The following is a 25668-nucleotide window of genomic DNA, read 5'->3' as shown; positions in this document are numbered from 1 at the left end:
CCAATCACACTGACACCATTGCAGTTGCTGAGAGGGGAGTGCATGGAATAAGATGGAAAGGAGGAATCTGTTCAGCTTTTTACGTGGTGCACAGTGATGGAGGAGTTTAAGGAGAAGCCAGAGAGTTTATATCTTGCAGTAGCCCTCTTTCTTTCAGAGGGCAAGATGAACAAGAGAACAACATGGGAATAGGTGCCACATTTTCTCCTTGACCCTATGCAGAAGGGCCGGACTGCACCCAAGTTATCAATCAGACCCATACAGCAGCCCCTCGGCAGTGAGAGAAGAAAGGATAGAGGATCAGATTGAAGGATTACCCTTATTCGTCACATAAACATCGAAACGTACAGTGAAATGTGTTATTTTACATCAGTGACCAACACAGTCCAAATGTGAGCTGGGGGCAGCCAGCAAGCGTCACCATGCTTCCGACGCCAACACAGCATGCGCCCTATTTATTAACTGTAACTCGTATGTCTTTGGAATGTGGGAGCAAATCAAAGCACCAAGAGGAATTGCACACAGTCATGGAGAGAACATACAAACTCCTTACAAACAGCGGTCAGAATCACTGCCGCTGTAATAGCGTTACGTTTTGTGGAACAGACTTGATGGGCCAAATGGCCCGATTCTACTTCTGTGTTTATGGTTAACTGCTGCACCACCATGCTGCCCTATGGAGGAGGAAGATGTAGGAGAAGGAAAGAGGGAAGTAACAGAAGGAGTCCAAACAGGTCAGAAGCCCAGCTCAACATTCTAGTCCACCGTCATGACTCTGCCAATGATCATTGCATTGCCCTCTTGCAGACATAGTCAAGAGGTTCAGTTATTATTCAGACCAAACATCAGAATGTGATCTGAGTGACTTTGGCTTGGAGTGATTGTTGGTGCCAGATGGGGTGGTTTGAGTTGCTGACCTCCTGGGATTTTCACGCATAAGAGCTTTTAGAGTTTACAGAGAACGGTGCAAAAAACAAGCAAAAAAATCTAGGAAGCAGCTGTCCTGTGGGCAAAAACACCTTGTTAATGAGAGAGGTCAGAGGAGAACGGCCAGACTGGTTCAAGCTGACCATAATTCAAATAACCACGCGTGACAACAGTGGCGTGCAGAAGAGCAGCTCTGAGTGCACAACACGCCAAGTCTTTCAGTAGATAGGTGCAGTTGCAGAACATGGAGTCAGCCACTTCATTAGGTACAGGAATAAAGTGGCCACTCAGGGCATAATACTGAAACTTGGAAATTTTGCTGGAACTTCAGCAATTGTGGAAAACTTTTGCTTAATTTAATAATATTTTATTCTGAAGCAGAGGTGCCCAACCTGGGGGTCCACAGACCCTTCAGTTAATAATAGAGGTCCAAGGCTTAAAGAAGGTTGGGAACCCCTGCTCTAAGACTTATAATTTCACTGAGGTTAATCGGGAAAGGATTGAGTCTTTTGCTGCATCGTCATCCCACACTGCAGTCAAAACAAAATGTATGAAGACATTAATGTTAAACTTGTTCAAGATTATTTACAGGAATAGAAAATGATTACTCCACACGGAGACAGCTGATTTATCGGACTGGTTAGAATCTTTTATCTATTAATACTCCCTAGAATAGGTAACAGGTAAGCACTGATCTATGAAAGATAAAGGCAGTTTCGTAATAAATAAAACTGCAATTCATTGTCTTCACAGATTACCAATGAACGGTTAGCCCCTGACTGCCGACTGGGGAAGAAGGAAGGGAAACCATTTTCAGGAGTAACTGCGTGTATGGATTTCTGTGCCCATGCTCATAAGGACCAACACAACATGTACAATGGCTGTACAGTGGTACGTAAATCACCACATCACTCAAATCTGTACTTAATCCATAGATTCCTCCGGCAGAACTTTGAATTTCTTGCTATCAAATAAGTTGTTAAATTTCCAGCACAGTCAGAAACTTGCTTTGCAATAGTACCCTCTCAATAAGAACTGTTTAAAAAAACCAGCAGATGCCAGAAATCTGAAATAAATTCCGATGAAGGGTTCTGGAACTGAAGTGGTGGCTGTTTCTCTTCGGCAGATGCTGCTCAACCTGCTGATAGTTTCCAGCACTTACTGTATTTATTTTAGTTGTAACAGTTCTCAGGAACATGGTGGGTAAAGGAATTTGACCCACATTTAAATCAATTTGAGTTATGGGGTATAAATCATTCTGATTGTTTTAAAGGAATTGGGGGAGTTTCAAACTGGTCTCTGCAGAATGACCATAAGACCATAAACCATAAGAGTAGTATCAGCTCATGAAGACAAAGACCAACACCATTTCTGACACCGCCAGAGTCTTGACTCAAGCAAGAACAAGAATTTCTCGAAGTGTGTTTCTGTACAGAAGGATCCATCAACAAGCTCATTGCTGTAGATCCAGTTTATGAATCCCTACAGAGAAAAGCCAAACTATGATGTCAACAATTAACCAATCACCGGTAATCTCGGGATCTGGACAGCAAAGCAAACACTTCCTGTGGACCTCCCTCGAAACTAGCCAATCAGAATCTTCGACTGCTAAACTGTTCACCATTTTCTGAACCAGCCAACCACATCACGACGTTTAGCAGCATCCATTCGGACCCCAGAGGAGGATAAATCGGCATTCTGAGAAGAGCACGTTCAACTGATAATGGCTTCTTGCTTGGAGCCAAAACATCAGCAAACATTTTGCCAAGCTCAGCAATCAACCAAAGTTCCACATAAGAGTAGAATTAGGCTATTCGGTCCATTTTCTCTAGCATTCAATCATGCTGATCTGTTTTCCCTCTCAATCCCATTCTCCTGCCTTCTTCCTGTATCGTTTGACCCGCTTACTAATCAAGAACATATCAACCTCCACTTTAAATATACCCAATGACTTAGCCTCAATGAATTCCGCAGATTCACCATCATCTGGCTAAAGAAATTCCTCTTCATCTCTACTTTAAATGGGCATCCGTCTATTCTGAGGCTGTGCCCTCTGGTCCTATATAGGAAACATCCCCCACTATAGGAAACATCTTCTCCATGTCCACTCTATCGAGGCCTTTCAGTATTTGTTAGGTTTCAATTAGATTCCCCATCATGCTTCTAATCTTCAATACTACAGGGCCAGGCCCCTTCAAACACTCCTCATGCATTAATCCTTTCATTTCTGGGATCATTCTTGTAAATCTTCTGTAAGCCCTCTCTGATGCCAGCACATCTTTTTCTTAGATACGGGGCCCAAATACAACCCTGTTTAATTGAACGGTGTTTGGAATTCGAAATCCGCAAGATGGAGAGATTAATTTTTTAATAATTGCTGATAGAATCAACATTTAATGCCTATCCTCAAATCAATGTAAAAATCACCTTTCCAAAACTGCTGGTGGTTAGATTTGCAGTGATCAACAGAAGTTATTCTTGCTGCTTATTTATTTATTATTATTCCTTCTTTCATTTTGTATTTGCACAGTTTGTTGTCTTTTCACACTGGTTGAACGTCCATTTGGTGCGGTCTATTCTTGATTCTGTTACAGTTATCATTCCATTCTGGATTTATTGAGTATGCATGCCCACTGGAGGATAAATCCCAGGGTGACACACAGTGTACTTTGGGGATAACTTTACTTTGAACTTTGAACTGTGGAGGCCAAGTCTCGATTAGTGATGTTGCCGAAGGTTACAAGGGGAGGGAGAATGGGGTTGAGAAAGTTAGTAAATTAGCCATGATGGAATGGCGGAGTAGATTTGATGAGTCAAAAGGCTTAATCTTGCTCCCATGTGTTATGTATGGTCTTAAATTAGTGCTGCAAAGGAGAATGATAAAGAGATAAGCAAGATATATATATATATATATAAAATCTAATTTCTTTAAAGAATTAGGGCAGAGCAGTGGTGCTGATTGTAGAACTGCTACCTCACAGTATTAGAGACCTGTGTTTAATCCTCAGATTGGGCACTGTCCGAGCGGAGTTTGCATGTTCTCTTTGTGACCATGTTGTGTTCTCAGGATGCACTGAGTTCCTCCCACATCCCAAAGATGTGCAGGCTGGTAGATTAACTGACCGCTGTGAATTGCACATAGGTGAGTTGGGTGGCAAGGTGGAGATACATCTCTACCAAAGGAGGTGTAAGGCACTCCTTCCTTTCACTAGCCTTCAGGTTATCTTTGGGCAAGGTGTAGGACCTGCTTAGCCCCACAATCAGGGTCACGTGAAGCCATGGGAGCAGGTGGTTGACGGTCATATGAGCAGCTGGTGCATACCACAAGTCCTGGTTATGTGACCACTGATGCCAGGCCCACAATCTCTGAAGAGTATTGATAATGGCTGGGGTCACCCGTCTTGTAAAGACACTGTCCAGAAGAAGGCAACGGCAAAGCTCTTCTGTAGAAAATGTTGCCAAGAACAACAGTGGTCACGGAAAGACTGTGATTGCCCACGTCATATGACACAGCATGTAATGAAAGAACAATGTTGGTGGGTGTCTGAATCTGGGAGGAATTTAAGAGAATATATGGAGAATAAACAAAATGAGTATAAAATGCAAAATGTTAGTACAAAATGAGAGGTTGAGGGTCAACATGGACGCAATGGGCTGAAAAGCCCACTTCCACGCTATGACCCCTAAATCCATGCTATGACTCTAAATCTTGAGAATGCATCAGTATTTTTTTTATTGCTGCTGATGTAGGCACTCGTTATTCCAGGTTATTTACAGAACCCTCGTCACCACTTTTATTGAAAGTGTTGTGTTAGCATGGCTGAGTGTCAAACATGGGACTACCCCATGTGGAAAACTACTGAGGGTTCTCTGCAAGGAACCAAAGTCACTCTACTCTGGAAGAGATGAGCTGAATCACATTTTCATCAAACGACACGTTGAAGCTGCAATACAGGATGATGATTTTTGCAATCCTGTTAGCAATTGCTTGGAAAAGGCAACCGGAGCCGCACGGTAGTCTCGTGGTTAGTGCAACGCTTTATGGTGTTAACTCAGTTCCTGCCACTGTCTGTAAGGAGTTGGTACGTTCACCCCCTGACCTCATGGGTTTCTCCAGCTTCTCCAGTTTCCTCCCACATTCCAAAGATGTAGGGGTTTGGGTAAGTGAGTTGTGGGCTCGCTACGTTGGCACCTTAAGTGTGGCGACACTTGTCCAACACAACCCTCATTGATTTGGCTTGGTGCAAATGACACATTTCACTGTATGCTTCAATGTCAATGGCAAATAAAGCTAATCTTTAAAGATCATTATTGAAAAAATATTGCATCATTATCTGCTTGTCACATCTGTCTCACTGATGCAGAGAAAAACAAAGACTGCTTTGAAAAGGAACTTTAGAAGTTCTACTTGAAAGTAGAAGAGCATGGTACAAATCAGTGACATTTTACCTTCATTCCAGGTGAAACCAGGTCCCAGAGAGGTGGCCGACTTCCAGCTGTTATTCATAATGTAACACTGCCACATGGTGGCGGCTAACAGTACTGCAATGGCTGTTTCTTCCCGACAGGTTAATGGGGGGGGGGGGGGGGGGGATAAAATCAGAATTTTGTCACGTCATTGTTTTGGCGTTGGATTCTGAGTTTAGTGTTTTGGGTCTGAGGTCAGAGTGCAGTAATAGCTTGAGTTGCTATGATACGATGATATTAGTAAGTTAAACTCACTTGGTCAAATTAATTTGAGTTTATTATTGTGTGCACAAGTATGGTGAGGTAGAGTTTTAGAAAAGATTCCTTGTTGCAGCATCACGGGCAAGTAGGTATAGACAACAGTGAAGAGAGAGAGAGAAACAGACCATGCAAAAATAAAACCTCAGTATTGTTGGATCTGACTGTTTAATTCTTAATTCTTAGATTCGACTGTTTAATTGTTATTTTCTTTGTTTAATTGTTTAATTGTTAGTTTAACAATTGTCTGCTGGTATTTTAAGTAGGTCTGATATGCACAGAATAGTTTAATATGCTTCTAGTAGTTACACAAAGTATAATTCCGGGAAGTTCTAGAAGCTTCTTTGTACTGCATTAATTGAATAAGAGCTAACTCATTGGTTAATTAGTCACAGTAGTGTAATTGGGTGGCACGAGCTCATCAGGTTGGAGAGTCTGTTGCTGCTCTGCATCTCTAAATTTAAAATTCTCCTGTTAATCAAATTTGTTAACGGGACACACTGCAGAACATTTTTAACAAGTGCAGATGCTGGCTATCTGAAATAAAAGCAGAAAATCATAAAGAGCACCAAATTTCTTGATGTTCACCTGGCGGAGAATCTCACCTGGTCCCTCAACACCAGCTCCATAGCAAAAAAATCCCAGCAGCGTCTCTGCTTTCTGCGAAGGCTGAGGAAAGTCCATCTCCCAGCCCCCATCCTCATCACATTCTACAGGGGTTGTACTGAGAGCATCCTGAGCAGCTGCATCACTGCCTGGTTCAGAAATTGTACCATCTCGGATTGCAAGACCCTGCAGCGGATAGTGAGGTCAGCTGAGAAGATCATCAGAGTCTCTCTTCCTGCCATCACGGACATTTACACTACACACTGCATCCACAAAGGAAACAGCATTATGAAGGACCCCACACACCCCTCATACAAACTCTTCTCCCTCCTGCCGTCCGGGAAAAGGCTCCGAAGCATTCATGCTCTCACGACCAGACTATGTAACAGTTTCTTCCCCCAAGCTATCAGACTCCTCAATACCCAGAGCCTGGACTGACATCTTGCTCTATTGTCCTGTTTATTATTTATCGTAATGCCTACACTGTTTTTGTGCACTTTACACAGTCCTGTGTAGGTCTGTAGTCTAGTGTAGCTTTCTCTGTGTTGTTTTTTTACATAATTCAGTCTAGTTTTTGTACTGTGTCATGTAACACCATGGTCCTGAAAAACATCATCTCATTTTTACTATGTACTGTATGGTCGAAACGACAATAAAAGTGACGATTTGAAAAATGCTGAAAATCAGGTCAGGCAGAATCTGTGGAGAGAGAGAAACAGAGTTAAGTTTTTCAGGTTAGAGACTCATCACACCTGAAGCATTCACATCAAACGCTTCATGCAAAGTGAGTCCTGTCTCCATCAGTTTACACCAACACTCAGTGGTAACGTCACACTGCTGTGCTCTACCTGACAAGTTAAATGACAACAAAGAAAAGCACCGTTAACCATAAATCTTTCCAAGAACGTGGCACGGCAGCATAGTGGTTAGCACAATGCTTTACAGTACCAGTGTCTGGGGTTCAATTCCCACCACTACCTGTAAGGAGGTTGTACGTTCTGCTCGTGACAATGTGGGTTTCCCCGGGTGCTCCAGTTTCCTCCCACAGTCCAAAAACCTACCGGTTGGTAGGTTAATTGGTCATTGTAAATTATCCTGTGATTGGTCTAGGGTTAAATCAGGGGATTTCTGGGCGGCACGGCTCAAGGGGCTGGAAGGGCCTATTCCGCGCTGTTTCTCAATCAATCAATCAATCAATAATCTGCTAGCGTATTTTATTTCCAGGTTTGCACCCTGACGAAGGAGGACAATCGACAGATTGGAACAACCCCAGAGGATGAGCAGTTGCACGTGCTTCCCCTCTACAAGGTGTCTACGACCGACGAGCACGGCAGCGAGGACAACCAGAATGAGAAGATCAAGGCGGGGGCGATCGAGGTGCTTACCGCCTTTCCCAGGGAGGTGAGAATGCTGCCCGAGCCGGTCAAGTCAGCGCGCCAGAAGAAGCTGGAAGCCAAGAGGGCCGCTGAGAAGCAGAGGAACCAAGAGAAGAAACTCCTGGCTGGGAAGCTGAAACAGGAAGCAGAAAATCTCAAGTGCAGCACTCCACAAAGCAAAGGTAATCACTTTTTCTTTTTTTATAATTAAAACTTGTACTCGAACCTCACATTCTGCTGATGCAAAAACACTATTAAAAAATGTATGCTTTCGGATTGACCATCGTTCTCTTACTTTCCATAAAACTTCTAATCTTCTACCGACGTACACTCAGTGGCCACGCCTGCTCGTTAATGCAATTATCTCATCAGCCAATCATGTGGCAGCAACTCAGTGCATAAAAGCATGCAGACACAGTCAAGAGGTCCAGTTGTTGTTCAGACCAAGCATCAGAATGGGGAAGAAACTTGATATAAGTAGCTTTAACCGTGGACCATTTTTTGGTGCCTTATTCAGGGCCTTTACCCTGCTATAATCTTAATAAATAAATAAATGGAACTGGTCACATCACATTTGAAATATTGTGCTCAGTTCTGGTCACTTCATTATAGGAAAGATGTGGAAGCTGCAGAGAGGGTGCAGAGAAGATTTACCAGGACTGGACTATTTATCTGGATTTATCAGGATTATCAGGATTTATCTGGACTAGAGAACATGCATTATGAGGAAAGGTCGAGCAAGCTAGGACTTTTCTCGTAGGAACAGAGGAGGAACTAGATGGAGGATGATGAGACTGAGTGGACGTCCAGGAACCTTTTCCCTGAATGGAAATGGGTAATATGAGAGGACATCATTTAAGGTGATTGGAGGAAAGTATAGGGGAGATGTTAGAGGGAAGATTTTTATACAGAGGATGCGAAGTGTGTGAACGCACTGCCAGGGCATTGGTAGAGGCAGATACATTAGAGCCATTTGGGAGACTCTGAGATCTCATGGATGAAAGAAAAATGGATGGCTATATGGGAGGGAAGTGTTACATTGATCTTGGAGTTGGGCCGGAGGGCCTGTACTGTGCTGTAATGTTCTATGCTATGAACCTGAACTTTATTGTCTTTCTGCACTGCACTCTCTCTGTTCCTGTTACACTTTATTTTGCCTCGTTGTTGCTTTACCTTGTTCTAGCTCAGTGCGCTGTGTAACGATTTGATTTGAATGAACAGTATGCAAGACAAACTTCTCACTGTATCCTGGTACACGTGACAATAGCAGACCAACTCTAACTCCAATAATACCAACCCCAGGACATGCAGACCACCCGGACTGTTGTGTGCTGTGGCCTTCCGTCACCTTTCAACTTGCTGCTTTTTCTGCCTTTCTTATTGAGAATTCAAACATTGGAGAATTGAAATACAAGCAACTAAAAAAATTTAGAATGTGAAAAAAAAGGAACAGCTTCAACTGTAGGGCAGCACAGTAGTATAGTGGTTAGCATAATGCCTTTATTAGCGCCAGAGATCACTGCCCGTTGCGCTGCTGGCTTTTAGGGCAGTGATAAAGATCCTCCACCTCTCACTGTATAGAAGGATTCTTCACTGCTGTTTCCATAGCAATTTTGTTTGACCAGTCAGGGTTGTTAGCGCTGAGCTGAACCCCGGGACCGGTTGACCACTCTTAGTTAAGCTGCAAGCCTTTGACCTGTTTACCAACAGGCAAAGCACAAAGCCCTGACTTCAGCCAACTTAGCTGTCCGGGTCACCGAGGCACACGACAAGATCTGGTCCTCTCTCTCCCCACACCCCCCTCCCCACCAACTGTCTGTAAGGAGTTTGCAGGATTCTTTCCATGACTCTGTGGGTCCCCTGCAGGTGCTGCAGTTTCCTCCTGCATTATAAGACGTACGGGTTAGTAGGTTAATCGGTCATCTGGGCTTGTTGGGCCAGTAGGGCCTGTTACCGCTTTGTATCTAAATAAACAAACAAACAAATGATTAAATAAATCAGGGTGGATGAATACCGTATGTTGTACTCCTCCGCGGTGTGAGTGGTTTGCCATTTATTCCGGGAGAAAGAAACTTAGCTTTGTGAGTCAAAGCCACATAACGCAGAGAGTCGCGGCCATTGTGAATTAGGAAATACCCAGCTTTTGAGGCAAAGCTTTCTGATTCAACTTCTCTTGTCTCCACAGATGTGAGTTTGGCAAGTGGAACGCCCCAACATCACCTCACACCTTCAATCAAAATAGAACCCCAGGATCACTATAATTCCTACAAGCACAGCGGGAATTCTGTCGTGGAGAGTTACACAGTGCTTGGTAACTACAGACCCTCCAATGCATATGGTCTGGGCAACGCCTATCCTTATCATTCCTACTATGCAAGGCCTGCCCTGTCTGCCATTAGTAATTTTCGCACACGTTACTCATTTCCCTACGGATATTATGGTTATCCAAGCAACCAGTTATTCACCCCATCATTCCTTAACTACGGCGGTAATGACTCACGGCCAGGGAGTTTCTCAGGAAGCAGGTTTGAGAAGAAGCCAGACGTCCAGGAGCTGTGTTCAAATTTCAATCTTGCCCTCATAAGTAACAGAATCGATGGCTCCGACCAGGGCACAGAGGTGACGCCGAAGCAGAACCATCAGCTGATGTTTCAAGGGGGAGCGGGCCTGGCCCCTCAGAGCTCGCTGCCCGCAGCATCCAGTCAGTCCCAGCAGGCGTGCCACATACCCGAGGAGGTCAAAAGAGCCTCGCAAAATGCTAACAGCATCAACCGATACATCAAGAAGGAGCCCGAAGACCCTGCTCCCTATTCCCAATCTTGCCACGAGGCTTCCGTGAACGCCCACGCTGTAAACAATTCCTTCTCTGCCGCGCAAACGCCGCCTGGCCTCGGCCACCAAGGGAAATCGTGGGATATGTTTAAGCCGAACGGTAGCTTGGTGTCAGCTGCAGCGACTGGGCACGAGAAGCCTTGGGGCCTGTTCAATTCTACCGACAGCACCAAGTTAGCCAACACAAGCGTTCAAGAAAGGTGGAACTCAATAACACCCAATAGGAATATGGCTGGGACGCCCGTGTCGAACGCACAAGAAAAGCTGTGGAACTTGCACACCGATGCCAGGAGCACAACACCCGTGAAAAGTGGGAGCCTCCAGGCGGCGCCGTGGGATTCATACAAACCAGGTGAAGCCATCACTCCCCCTTCCATCTCATCGAATGTTAACCTTAAGGACAGATTATGGGAGCCCATGAAAATGCAGAACAACCTGTCGACCATACCTGGCTCCAGCCTCCCTGACAAACTCCAGTGGGAAATGTTCAAAAGGAGCAGCAGCAACGGTAACCTGCGGGAGAAGGTGTGGGCCGAAAACGGAACGGTGTTCTCCAGCGCAAGTGCAGAAGGGAAACAGTGGGATCTTTACAAACTAAGTGAGAACAAGGCAGCTTTAGATGGCTCAGGAATACAGGAACAGCTCTGGGACCCTTACTGTATGAACGACAGTGTGGAGGACCTGCCTCCTGAAAACGTGAAGGAGGAGGAAGAGGAAGTGTGGTCGGACAGCGAGCACAATTTCTTGGATGGGAACATTGGTGGGGTTGCCGTGGCTCCGGCTCACGGCTCCATTTTGATCGAGTGCGCCCGAAGAGAGCTTCACGCCACCACTCCGCTGAAAAAACCGAACCGGTGTCATCCCACGCGAATATCTCTTGTGTTCTACCAGCATAAGAACTTAAATGAGCCGAACCACGGCTTAGCACTCTGGGAAGCGAAGGTGAAAGTCCTCGCAGAAAGGGCAAAACAAAGGCGGGAAGAAGCGGCGAGGTTAGGCTTGCCCCTGGTAAATTCCAAGCTCCTCGGGAAAAAGCGCAAATGGGGCAGTGCGCCAACTACAGACATTGAACACAGTAAGAAAGACTTCTTTCCCACACGCCAGGCTTTGACCATTACCACAAACACTGTTATCACTGTGTCTTCATACGCCTATACCCAGGTAACAGGACCCTACAACCGTTGGATTTGAGACACGTACAACTTGGCGGCCATTTTACCTCACTACGGCAACGGTCTCTGTTGCTGGATGCGGTGCTTTCCTCTGTCAAATATACTGTAGAGGGAGAATTCCACTCAAGTGCAAATCATCTCGAAATCTGCACTCTGAGCAAAGAATTTTAATTACGATTAAAAAAAATTCCTGGTTTTAGTAATCTAATTTATATATCTACATGTTTTTGAACTTATAGCTACCCATCGTTACTGAAGGGTAAAAGAAAACTTTCTATGTCAAATTAGAAAAATAGTATTTATTGTACACATTTTGTTGTATTTGTTGTTCAAAGAAAAATAATCATTTGGTAGAGAAGCAACTACTTCTTCAGGGCCAAGTTAATTCTGACAGATATCAACATCTCAACCTGTTAGACTTCATCTGAAACTAAACTAAAAAAAGGAAAACTGGTGCTTTTTTAAAAAAGACGTTTACAGCACAGAGTTCATTTTTGGTCACGGCAGTAAAAATCAGCTTACAGAATCCTTAGCCCAGTGACTTCATAATGTAAACTATTACCACTGGCCTGTCTGTTGGTGCTCTAAACCTTATTAGCCTGGTGTTTCTGGTCAAAACATCAAGCACATGCACTTAAATGTAAAAAAAAAATCCCATTGTGCCGTTCAGAGGTAGATATTAATGGTAATTAACATCTTGGTGCTCCTCCATTGCCTTTTTCTTCTCATTTCATTAAAAAAAAGAGAATTTTACAGTATGCCTGCTGTACCTTGATAAAGCGGAAATCATTTTATGATCTAATCATCTAGTTGTATTTCACTAAGCGTTTGAATTGTGATTACAGTCAAACCTAAAATGGCAGATTTCTGGATATCTAAGAATGGATTTCCCAGAATATGTCCTTCAGACTCTATAAAAATAAATCATTTTGCAGTTTTAGGCTGAAATACGCTCACCACCTGAACCCATCTTCTTTCCATTCTCAAAATCCGATGGGATTCTTTCTTCTTCAGCCCCTTACCTTTTCCACCTATCAGCTCCCAGCTTCCCCCTCAACTGGCTTCACCTGCCATCTTGCGCTCTTTCCCTTCTTCCCCCCACTTTCTTATTAGCCTCCTCCCCCCACCCATTCTCAACACCTGAACCATTCTGCAATGCCCTATGAGATTCCTATCATCTCCCAGCTTCTCACTCCATCCTGCATCCACCTAACTTCCCCCCTCACCTGACTTCACCTATCACCTGCCATCTTGTACTCCTTCTCCTTCCCTCCCACCTTCTCATTTTGGCTCCCCCCCCCCCACCCCACCCCCCATCCTTCCCAGCCTTGATGAAGGGTCATGGCCCCAAAAACGTTGACTCTTTATTCCTCTCCAGAGATGCTGCCCGACTGGCATACTCCTCTGGATTTCCAGACTCTCACACGAAACGGAACTCAGCAGGTTGGGCAACATCTACGGAAATGAATAAACAGTTTTGGGCCAAAACCCTTCATGGTGCAGAATCTCTTTGTGTTTGTCAGCACCTGAACTGATTGCGTTGAACACAAGGGACTCTGCCCAGGCTGGAAATCCAGAGTATGGTCAGGTGAATTTCAGTGCTGAACACTTGCAGTCTGAAATTTGGTGAACTTCCGAGGTTTTCCAGTTAATAAGCGAAGAAGGGTTAACTGTAATGACAATGCGCCACCAGTCTAGGAGATAGGCCTATTATTTTTATTAGCATGTCATTGGAACTCCACTCAGGTGTCTCTTTCAGAGTGCAGGGATTCAAGTGACAGTGTTGATTTATTTTTTCCTTCTATTCTTCATATTTTTTTCCACACATTGATATAAAAAAGTACAGCAGGTTGTATATTTTACCTGCATTCTATATCCTCCAATTTTAAACTGTAAATATATGAAAAGAAAACATTTTAAAGCACTTTCACCTTGATTTTAAAATGACAACTTGAAGTAGTTTATTTAACAGATAATTATTGGGAGAACTACTGTAAATAGCTGCAAAATTTTTAGCAAAATATTTCTCAATGTTCCTGTACCCTGTTCTTTAACCTCCCCCCCCCCCCCACAACCATCTTTAGGAAATATTAACCATCATGTTCGTGTTGAATTCAGCTCATGTTCTTACACTGATTAAGCCCAGAAATAGGTTGAGGATTATTCTTTGGGAATCATTGAAATCATTTGTTTTTGATCAAATGCCGTAACTTTGGCTTAAAGTACCATTTATTTTGCCACATTGAAGCATGCACGTGCTGTAAAATTTGGTGTATAAATCAGTTTATAGCCTTTTATAATAGAGGAAGATCAGCTGGCATTCACCCAATCTCCTGTATCTCTTAAAAAAAGCAGCCGCAAAAAAAAACAGCTTATGATTCAGACTTAAAATTGTTTTGCCTTCAAACAAGTAGTTGTTCACTTGATTTCCCATTGTACAATGCATGCTTTGTTTAATCTTCCGGTTTCTAACATGGAGTATTGAATTACCTGCATGGAAATTACAACACTTCATATTTTGTCCAAAAGTTCACCACTGAACTGATAATGCAACTGTGAGGAGGTGGCTGTGCAGTTCTGAAATGGCATTTTCATTTTTGTTTTAATGCAACCCATGGGATAATATTTCACAGACAACAGGAAGGATTTTTTTTAAAAAAGAATGTGGTCCATGTGTAATCTGATAACAAAAGTAAGGGGCGACGTGATAGCGTAGTGGTTGTCACAACGCTTTACAGGACAGTTCAATTCCCACTGTTGTCTGTGAGGAGTTTGTACCCGTGACTGCGTGGCTTTCCTCCGGGTGCTCCAGTTTCCTCCCACAGCCCGAAGGCATACCAGTTGGTAGGTTCATTGGTCATTCTAAATTGTCCCGTGATTAGATGAGGGTTAAATCAGTGGGTTGCTGGCCGGTGCAGCTCAAAGTGCTGGAAGGGCCTATTCCCTCGTATCTCAATAAAATCAAAACAGGTATAATTTTGAAAAAATATTGTACCAATAAGAAAATATAGTGGACATATACAGTAGGTGTTTAATAGTCAGTACAGACTATAGGCCGAAGGGCCTGTATTTCTCAATATGTTATGTCCTCTGAGTTCCACAAAATGGAGTGTAAATTATCCAGTTTTGGTTGATTTTACTTTAATAATTTCATGTGCCTTTATTGAATATTTTACACCTAGCCATCCAAAAAATTCAATTTGATTTTAAGATTTACTCTCTCTACGGTCTGTTAAGCTGCAGGCACTTAGGGCAGTAATGAAGGTCCTTCATCTCTGGCGGTGTTTAGAGCTTTTCTCATCATGTCAGTAGCTCGGCTTTCACGCTGTTAGTCAGGCCAGTCCCGGGTGGAGACTCAGGAATACCGTCACACTCAGATGAAGCAGGACTCTTCATTGCTGTCTCTGTAGCAATTTTGTTTCAATGGTCAGGGTTGTTAGCCCTGGACTGACACCCCCCCCCCCCCCCCCCCACCGGCTGAACCTGGAGGACCAGTGGACCACTCATAGTCTGGCCTCTACCCTTTGACTTGTTTGGCATGTGTGACCCTACCAAGAGCCAAAGCATAAAGCCCTGACCCCAACCAACATCGCTCTCTGGGTCATTGAGGCACACAGGCCTCCAAACCACAACAAGGTTGTGGTCCTCTTGGAGATAAAATTTACCAGCTCCCCAAAATAAAGCTCACCCTCAAGTAAGAGACTGGTCTATGATACCCTTTAGATGTCCCCTTTCCCCAGTCTGAACAAGTATTTACAGTAGAAACTGGCAGTTCACAGTTTCCATACCACTTAAGAAATCAGTTATAAGTATATATAGTCATCAATGCCATCATTAAACTAGAAGAAAACTACCTCAGATCTCTCATTTGATTAAAAGATTGAGTATGTTTTCTGAACAGGTTAAAGTTCCTCCATTTGCAGTAGTCATAAGCATTTACAATTTTAAGAAGAGAATTTCTAAAACTTTTCACGTAATGTCAGGGGTACAAGACTAATTGACGTAACATACTCATAACATGGAACATTGAAAGATTAGTTTCAGCTACATAAGATAAAACTCCTTTAATGTGAGCTGCTATTTCCATCCCCAAAAAATATTAGCTTTTTTTTAAACATAAGAGCAGAATTAGGCCTTTTGGCACACTGAATCTGCTCCATGGCTGACTTATTATCCCTCTCCTTCCTTCTCCCCTTCAGCTGTGCAAACAACGCATGTTGTCCACGTTTCATTTAATTTTGCGACTCGGATGAGGAGAATATATTTATCTCCCTAACCGTCCTCTCAGCATGCCTCAATCCTGCAGGTAAAATGCTCCTACTCTAAGTAATTAGTAACCTTGAAGTGAATTTTCAATAGCTAAAGTTGAAACGCGTTATCCTGGGATGACAGTCCCACAGTCTACCATTAGAGATACAAAACTGTCTTCACTCTTTATAATATTATTGCATAAATTTTATAAAGACTGCCCTGGTAGGCAAAAGGATAATGTGTACTCAAAGAGTTAACTGAATTGGCATTCTGTACTGTCTCTTTCTCTCTCTACAGCACTATTTCAACATTAATATAGATTCTTCTCTTCACCCCTAACACACTCTCAGGCCAAGCCATAGAAGCTTACATTTACCAGATTACATTTCCCCAATTTCTAAAGAGTGCAGTATGATTGCTCTCTTGAGAAACAGGCAATTTTAATTCCTGGAACTATACCTCAGGAATTGTTTCTGTACATGCAAACAACACTAAAAGGTGCTAAAATAAATGACTAAATGTGAAATACCAGCAATTTGTACTCACTGTAACAGCCTGACATAACTTGAATTACATGCAGGATAGCTTTTGTCACTGTTTCATCACAGGGTTAAAGAGCACCACGTGTGCTACTTGTATTTGCTGGTTACATTTAAAGCAGTATAGTATTTGCTTCCACATCTGAAAAGCTCTGAGCAAACCAGTCTGTCTTTGACAAGTTTCCCCAGTGAACGCCACTGATTTAGGTTCCATGCAAATGCAACATCAGTTGTACTAAAAATGAAGGCTGCTGGTTAAAATCCACCTTACTGTGAAAATTAAAACGTATTGAGGGGGAAAAACCGCCTGGATTTTCCCATCAGTGAATAGCAATGATACTCATATCGTCAAAATATATGAATAAACCAAACAGTTATAAATTGCTTGTCGAAATTATGTTAAACACAGTTTTGAGAATCTTAAAATATATACCAAACTTTGTGAGCCAATCAGAATTAGACAAATAAAATTACCTACACAATCAATGACGTAGGTCTAAAGGTTCGTACAAGAAAATGCTTTGGAAAATAGTGTGCGTAAATGCACTGTAATTCATCTTTACACATTGATATGTTGCCCTTTTTGCTCTCCAAAGGATAAGCTATACAGTACTTTACAAAGACATATATTCACAAAAGAAGTAAGGGCCACCTTAATCCCCTATTTTATATAAGTCTAAGTATAATTTGGATTCAAATTTAAGTTATGTTTTTATAAAGGTAATCAATCTAAAAGATTCCACATCTTCTGAGCTGTGGATTGTCCAAGCAAACTTTTGATGGCGATAGATTGCTGGTACCAGTGTGGAAAACTCACTAGCCTTCCTCTGATGAGATAGAGTGGCATTATTCTTCAGCCTTGGTACTACTCAGAGCCCTGTACCTCAACCAAGTCTGGAAACATCTTGACCATTGTCAATAGACATCCAAAAAATATATTTGAATGCACAGCAAGAACAAAACCCAGTACATTGTTTAGCCTAGCGTGATACAGTGAAAATATTTTGGAGAGATTATAATGTGACCTGCTGAAAGGTGCTACAATATAATAGTACTGTAACTTAAACCAGTTGCAGTGTCCACACAGAGATTAGAAATTTAGGTTCAGGGGTAGAGAAACTTCATTTTCAACATTGCAATATGATTTCTCATTGAAAAGGAGAATACATCTCTTAGACAATTACATGACACCATCTCTATTTAGTTTCTTAGCAAGTTTTATTGCATACCTTTTGTAGAGATATTTCTATAGAATGTATGTAAATTCACCAGTGTGGACACTCAGAGTGCGCACAATAGGATTAAAATATTAACACTTAGTTAACTTTGAAATTTCTTCTCTTCAAATGTGACAGCTAAGGGGAATTAAAATATTAACACTTAGTTAACTTTGAAATTTCTTCTCTTCAAATGTGACAGCTAAGGGGAAAGCGTGTTAAATATATGTCTTTTGATGCAACGTTCTATGGTTAAAAAAAAATGATTTAAGACAGTTCAGATTCACAGGGCCTTTCTGGTTTCTTTAATTACGGAAATGTTAGCGTTTGTTACCCATTCTGCAGCAAAATTTTTTGCAATGCTTGTGCTTAATGCTGGCATAAATTTATGCTTTATCCATGTGACTTTATTTTGTATATCAGTATTTGTAAATATGAAGTATGTTTTAAACTTCTTCCAAATTGTTTTTATATTTCTTTTGTTTTTTTTTTATTTGAGGTGCTATTTGATTTGTCCAGTCAGGTGATCTTGCCCCCATTTTTTTAAATAAATGCTTGTGTTTTGGTTGTACAGAAATTTGGATTCTGTTTGGTGACTTCCTCATCCTAAAATCCAGGATTTCCTTTAGAAATCTATAGCATTAGGGCAATCTTGTAATACAATGCAAATGAGCATGACTTTCATGAAACATGGGTTTAACGAGAGAATTTTAATGTACCTACATACAGGGCATGCTATCTTTGCTTTGATAACTAAATATTTTAGCTCTCTTTGACAAGATCTATCTTCTTTAAAAGGAGAAGGATCATGTATATTTCTTGATAGGTAGATAATTTCGGATAAAAAAAAATAGAATGTTAACTCTGTGGTATTCCCATAGAATCTACACTCAGTGACCACTTCATATGCAATACAGGAGTGGAGCCCAGGGTGGTGTTGTGCAGCTGTAGTCCATGCACTTCAAGGGTCAACACGTTGTGTGTTCAGAGATGCTCTTCCTCACACCGCTGCTGTAACATGTGATTACTTGAGTTCCTGTCACCTTCCTGTCAGCTTTAACCAGTCTGGCCATTCTCCTCTGATCTCTCTCATTAAGAAGGCTTTTTTACCCACAGAACTGCTACTCACTGAATGTTGTTTTTTTGTTTCTCGCACCATTCTCTGTAAACTCTAGAGACTGTCCTGCATGAAAATCCCAAGAGATCAGCAGTTTCTGAGATACTCAAACCACCCTGTCTGGAACCGATCATCATTGCACAGGCAAATCACTTAGATTCATGATTCTTCCCCATTCTGATATTTGCTCTGAACAGCAACTGAACCTCCTGACCTGTCTGCATGCCTTGAGTTGCTGCCACATTATTGACTGATTAGATATTTGCATTAATGAGCAGGTGTACAAATGTATCTAATAAAGTGATCACTGAGTGTGTAGCAAAAAATCACGGGTAAAATATTCCATCATCACTGCATAGGAGCCACTTATTTTTATTTACATTATTTAGACACTGTAAGAGCAATCTTGCTTGGAATAACAAAGTGTGCAGTGGGAGCGAGATTGTTGCCACCTCTTATTTGGTTTTTTGCCACCTCTTCATTTTTATATAACACAATATTGAAGCATACATTTTGCAAGGGCGCACACACACACACACACACACACACACACACACACACACACACACACACACACACACACACACACACACACACACACACACACACACACACACACACACACACACACACACACACATACACACGAGATATGTCTCCATTTTGGTTTCGTCAGTTGCAGTCCAAGAAATCCAAATGATAGCTAACATGGTGATATCTGGATTTAATACCGTGAATTACAAAACGGAGCAGTATTTAATACTATAAAAATGTTCTATGGTGTTTGAAGCAAACCTAGGATTAGGTCAGCACTAGTTGTTTAACATACTGTCCAGCTCAAATATCACTTCTGTTTAGAAAGAGCTTTGCACAGATGGGGTCACCTGAATGTACAGGCCATTACTGGCTGTACTTTCTAAGCCTTTGAAGTAAGCGCAGGTATTAAGCCTATGAGACTCCAAGCATTTTCCAAGCACACTTTGATCACACACTGGGATCTGTGGTGTCAAATGCAAACAGAGCGAGACAGTGTCTTCCGGGCAGGACTTCTTCCTTAACCCTGTTCAGGCTCTGGCTCCATAGCAACTTTCTAAAAAGCATATAAACCTCTCTGCAATGCTAATATTTTAAAAGGAACACACCTTTGAACACGCTTGTGCCACTTCTCTTCTTCTGCAGATGTGGGAGTGGTATACATGTAGTTCCTCTTCGTAGAATGCTGACTTTATAGTGTTAAAGAAACTGTGTTATTTCATAAGGTGCACATGATGGAAGAGCTCTATAATCTTTCTCTCTAAGTGAAAGCAAGTTACTCTTTTTCAGAGGTTATGGTCAACTATAATGTTACAAGGTGTATATACTTGGTTTTGTTTTGGTAGGGTGGGTGGAGAAATATTGAAAATTCCCAATAGTTTGCCAGTAGTCAAAGACTACTACTGAACATTGTGGCATCAAAATCAGTGAATATGTTTCAAACCTTTCTGTAGTACAAAAAGCTATTAATCATGTGACTATTGAGTGAATTTTGCAAAGATGGCTGTGCAGTGGAAGACTGTGTTGTACACTTTGTATAATACTGTAAGTAGGAAATTACTCTTTTTTCCTTTTTAGTGAATGGGCTTATATATCTTTTGTAACTTATCTGTCTACTGGCAAGGTAGAAAAACGCGATCAATAATCTGTAACCTTTGTTTTCAAACATGGATGGTTTATAACAATTGGTAACGAATCCACATTCCATTTGTTAAAAATGCAATACTAAAGCATAGCGATACTAAACTTTAATATAATATAAAAATGAATATGAAATTGTTTATGTAAACAGGATACTTACCCATGTGACCATTTTAGTTCAATTTACAGCTTTTAAAGAGAGGATCTTCTATTTGACATTTGAGTTTCAAGATAATCTAATATCTAAATTCTGCAAAAAGTAAGAATTTCAGGTTGTATACTGTATACATTCTCTGATATTAAATTGAAATTGAAATTCAAACATCTGTGAAGCACACGAAATATTTTCTAACCAAAGTGAGATTTTAGAAAGAGTTTTGAATTGAAACGTGTTATATACTCAACTTTGTACTGAGTGGAACTGATTAGATGTCCAGTTGATTGGGGTTAATGGTAATTCAGTACATACCGGGAGGTATAGTGTTGGTTACTGCAGGGAGCAAACATAACTGGGCAGAGTGCAAAGAGTGACCCAACACTAGAAATTCACAAACTTACTTAACTGAGCCTCTTTCAGAGATTTATTTACTGTTCAACAATGTCCCATTTGGGCTGTCAAGGGCCATCTCACTCCAGGTCCCATCACAATCATGGACCTTGATACCTACAACTAACATTCTTGCACTTTGCTCTCAGTCTGGTTCTGTAAACTATTTTGTTTTTGATCTCAACAGTCTGCTAAATCTTTATCTGTGCCACGTTCATGATAAAACAGCGAAAAAGAAACACTCAGAGTGGCCGCTTATCTTCCGCCTGAGATGTGGAGCAGGATGATGTGGAAAAAAATTAGCGCTACTATGCAGCACAGCCCACAGCACACTGCAAGAATGTGTTAGTTTACAAGCAAGCATTTGTTTCAGATTGGACTGAGTTTAATTCATGGGCAGGAACCTGTACTGAATTTAGTCCCGTAACTAAAATCATCCTTAAAATGAAGCTAAAATAACTAGTGTTTTGGAATTAAGCTGAAACTTCAGTTCGATTGTTTATATTGATAACCTTCTCAATAAAATATCCAACATAGATAAAACATTTGGAAAAATTCCTCCAGCTTTCGCTCATAAAACTCTTCCATACACTCACTACACCTTGGTTAATACCTGCACTCAGTGGCCACTTTATTAGATAGAGGAGTGGAACCCAGTGTGCTGAAGCCCAACCACTAAAAGGTTCGATGTGTTGTGCTTTCAGAGATACTCTTCTATGCACACTGTTATTTGAGTTACTGTTGCCTTCCTGTCAGCTTAAACCAGTCTGGTCATTCTCCTCTGACCTCTCTCATTAACAATAATATTCACCCACAGAACCGCTGCTCACTGGATTTTTTTCTGTTTTTCACACCATTCTCTGTAAACTCTAGATAGTATTATGCGTGAAAATCCCAGGCGATTCTCAAACTCTCCGGCCTGGTATCAACACAGTCAAAGTTAGTTAAATCGCATTTTCTCCCCATTCTGATATTTGGGCTGAACCTTTTGATCATGTCTGCATGCTCTTATGCATTGAGTTGCTGCCACACGATTGGCTGATTGGATATTCACATTGACAAGCAGGTGTACAAATTAAAGTGGCTACTGAGTGAACACTTCATGATGGAGATTTCATTATTTGATACACACCTGCTAAATGGAAGACAACTCTTTAAAACAAGGCTACAAATTGTTCATGTTGAGTTTACCTGCTCTTAGCTGTAAATAAGTAAAACTTTGAATGCTGCAGTTTAGCTTTATCTAACAACCACTGGCTGTAAATCTTGCAAAGTCTAAACAAAATCACTTTGATGTGCTTCGATTTAAAATGTACATTTTAAAGGTGCAAACTCACTTTATTTTAATCATTTTTTCTCTTTGATTTGGTGTTCAACAACAGCAACAAAAAATCATAATGCTATTCCATTCCAAACTAGTTTAAACAGCTGCCTATGAATCACAGAATATAGTGTGGCCTGATTTTATTTTATTTTTCACATTCTGACATCAGGGATATTTTTAACAGCAAGGAAACCACCTCTGCTTATTTCTTAACATCCATCTTCCAGGGATTTTACTTTGGGATTAGATTATCTGTCTTCATGTTGTAAATGTGACAACTAAGCTTTTTTGTTGCTTTAATTAACACAAGAAGTGGGAAAAAGTTTTGTACGTTAAGGCAAAGCTGTAGTGGATAATATTCTAAAAGCTTGTTTTTTTTTATTTTCTAATGTATTTAAGAAAATTAGCGGGGGGGGGGTGCAGGTGAGAAAAGATGGCATATGAAAGAATAAAACAATATAGGAAACTTTTATTCCAATTTGTTTTTTAGTTGATTTAACTGAAAAAACAAAAAGGAATTGTTATTCATAACTTTGTAGCAAGCTCCTCGGTCAAGAGGCTAGCTTGTAACCCATACTTGAAACTACTTTCTTTTGTTTAAAAAGTCATCAGCTTCACAACTTGAAATAAAAGTTTGCAGCTTCACGGACGAAAAGTAGCATCAAACTGCAGATGGAATAGGACCATTGAGCATTTTACTGCAGATATTAATTCAAATAAATATTTTGCTGGAAGTTTTATTTTGAGTTGATTTTTTTTATTTTTCCTTTTACTTTTCCTCAAAGGTCTGACTCAACAGTCCATAATTGTATCATTAGGCACTGATTAAAGAAGACCAGGATTAATTTTGATTTTATTGCATTGTATTGTACACAGAAAGGTTGTTTGCAAGAACTTCCTTGTAAATGTATTCTTCCTGATCATTTCGAAATATTGTGGGTGTTTTAATAAATTTTATATTTATTTTTTGCACTCAAATCACTGGTTTTTATTCCCATTTGTGACACACTTAAAACTCAAGATTTAAGATTCAAGATTGCTTCATATCATAGAGTCATGGACCACTAGTCTAATGTCACAGTCATAGAAAAATACAGCACAAAACAGGCCCTTCAGCCTATCTAGTCCATGCTGAACCATTTAATCTGCCTACTCCCATCAATCTGCACCTGGACCATAGCCTCCATGCCACTCCCATTCATGTACCTATCCAAATTTCTCTTAAAATTGACCCCACATCCAGAACTTGTGCTGACAGCTTGTTCCACACTCTCACTATCCTTTGAGTGAAGAAGTTTCCCCTCATGTTCCCCTTAATCATTTCATCTTTCACCCTTAATCACCCTTAATCATTTCATCTTTCACCTCCAGTTGTAGTCTCATCCAACCGAAGTAGAAGAAGCCTGCTGGCATTTACCCTATCTATACCCTTCATCATTTCATACACCTCTATCAAATCTCCCATCAATCTTATACATTCTCGGGAATAAAGTCCTAACATATTCAATCTGTCCCTATACTTTACGTCTTTAAGTCCCAGCAACGTCTGTATAGATTTTCTCAATCTTAAATACACCCTTCCTGTAGTTAGTGACTTAAACCATATACACACACATCTCCAAAATAGGCTTCACCAATGCCTTATACAACTTTAACACTGCATCCCAACTCCTGTACTCAATGCATTGATTTATGAAGGCCAATGTGACTAAAGTTTTCTTTACAATCTACCTGTGACACCACTTTCAATGAAATATGGACCTGTATTCCCAAATCTCTTTGTTTAACCACATTTCTCAGTGCCCTATCATTTATTGAGTAAGACCTACCCTGGTTGGTCCTACCGAAGTGCAAAACCTCACACCTCTCTGCATTAAATTCCATCTGCCATTTTCCCCGCCGGTCCAGATCCCACTGCAAGCTTTGACAGTCTTCCTCACTTCCATCATCATTGAAAATGATGCTTTTTGTTGTGTTTGTACTGACTGAAATAAATAAAATTTCAATTTCATTTCACCCCCAATCTTGACATCATCTGCAAATTTGCTAATTCAGATTACCACATTATCATCCAGATCGTTGATATAGATGACAAGCAACAAAGAACCCAACATCAATCCCTGCAGCACACCATTAGTCACAGGCCTCCAGGCAGAGAGGCAACCATCTACTACCTCTCTCTGGCTTCTTCCACGAAGCAATGTCTCATCCAATTTACTACCTCATTTTGTCTTGACCAACTTCCCATGCAGGAACATGTCAAAGGCCTTGCTGAAGACCATGCAGACAACAACTTGCTTTCATCAACTTCCCTGGTAACGTCCTTGAAAAACTCTAAGATTGGTTAGACGTGACTTGCCATGCATAAAACCATATTGACTAACCCTTATCTATCCCTGTCTTGGCAAATATTCATATATCTGGTCCCTTAAGGTACCTTCCAATAACTTTCCCACTACTGATGTCAGGCTCACCGGCCTACAATTTCCTGGCTTATTCTTAGAGCCATTCTTAAACAACAAGACAACATTAGCCAATCCTCCAGCATCTCACCCATGACCAAGGATATTTCAAATATCTTTTCTTGGACCCCTGCAATTTCTGCCTGCCACAAGGTCCAAGGGAACGCCTTATCAGGCCCTTGAGATTTATCCATCCTAATTTGCCTCACGACGGCAAACACCTTGTCCTCAGTTATCTACATCAGGTCCGCGACCTCGCATAAAATGTGTCCATCTCCTAAGTAAACACAAGGAAAAAAATCCATTTAAGAGTTCCTCCCCTTTTGGCTCCCCACATATATTACTATTCAGATCTTACAAAGGACTGATTTTGTTCCTTGGTATCTATTTGCTCTTAACATATATTTAGAATCCCTCAGGATTCTCCTTCATCTTGTCTGTTGGAGCAATGTCATGTCTTTTTTAGCCCTCCTGATTTCTTTCTTAAACTTTCTTTTGCAGTTATTATACTCCTCAAGTACCTCATTTGTTCCTGCCTGCCTATAACTGCTATGCACCTCCTTTTCCTCAATACTTTTTGAAAACCAAGATTCCCTGCACCAGTTATCACTGACTTTTAGTCTGACAGGAACTTACAAACTCCGTACTCCCACCTGAAGGATTCCCACTGGTCAAGTACACCTTTGCCAGAAAACAACATGTCCCAATCCACATTTTGATGGTATCAGAACCTTTCTGATACCATCAAAACTGCCCTTTCTCCAGCTTAGAATCTCAACCTGAGGACTAGACCTACCCCTTTCCATAATTACCTTGAAACAAATGCCACTGTGGTAACTCGATGCAAAGTGTTCCCCTACACAAACTTCCGCCACCTGTCCTGTCCGATTCCCTAAGTA

At 41.2% G+C, this 25668-nt stretch overlaps 1 protein-coding gene across 3 annotated transcripts in view; it reads left to right on the top strand.

Moving 5' to 3' along the window:
* Positions 1–23279, top strand: part of LOC132391485 (methylcytosine dioxygenase tet3-A-like) — a 231979-nt gene extending 208700 nt beyond the window's left edge. For all 3 annotated transcript variants that reach the window (XM_059964750.1, XM_059964751.1, XM_059964756.1), the window contains 3 exons: positions 1681–1818; positions 7483–7816; positions 9820–23279. In XM_059964750.1, the coding sequence (XP_059820733.1) occupies positions 1681–1818; positions 7483–7816; positions 9820–11657 (2310 nt within the window). In that variant the 3' untranslated portion in view covers positions 11658–23279. The remainder of the gene's footprint in view (positions 1–1680; positions 1819–7482; positions 7817–9819) is intronic.
* Positions 23280–25668: the final 2389 nt, after the last annotated feature.

This window comes from Hypanus sabinus, chromosome 1, assembly GCF_030144855.1.
Source record: "Hypanus sabinus isolate sHypSab1 chromosome 1, sHypSab1.hap1, whole genome shotgun sequence".
NCBI classification, from domain to species: domain Eukaryota; kingdom Metazoa; phylum Chordata; class Chondrichthyes; order Myliobatiformes; family Dasyatidae; genus Hypanus; species Hypanus sabinus.
This window is presented reverse-complemented; position numbering and strand designations above follow the sequence as displayed.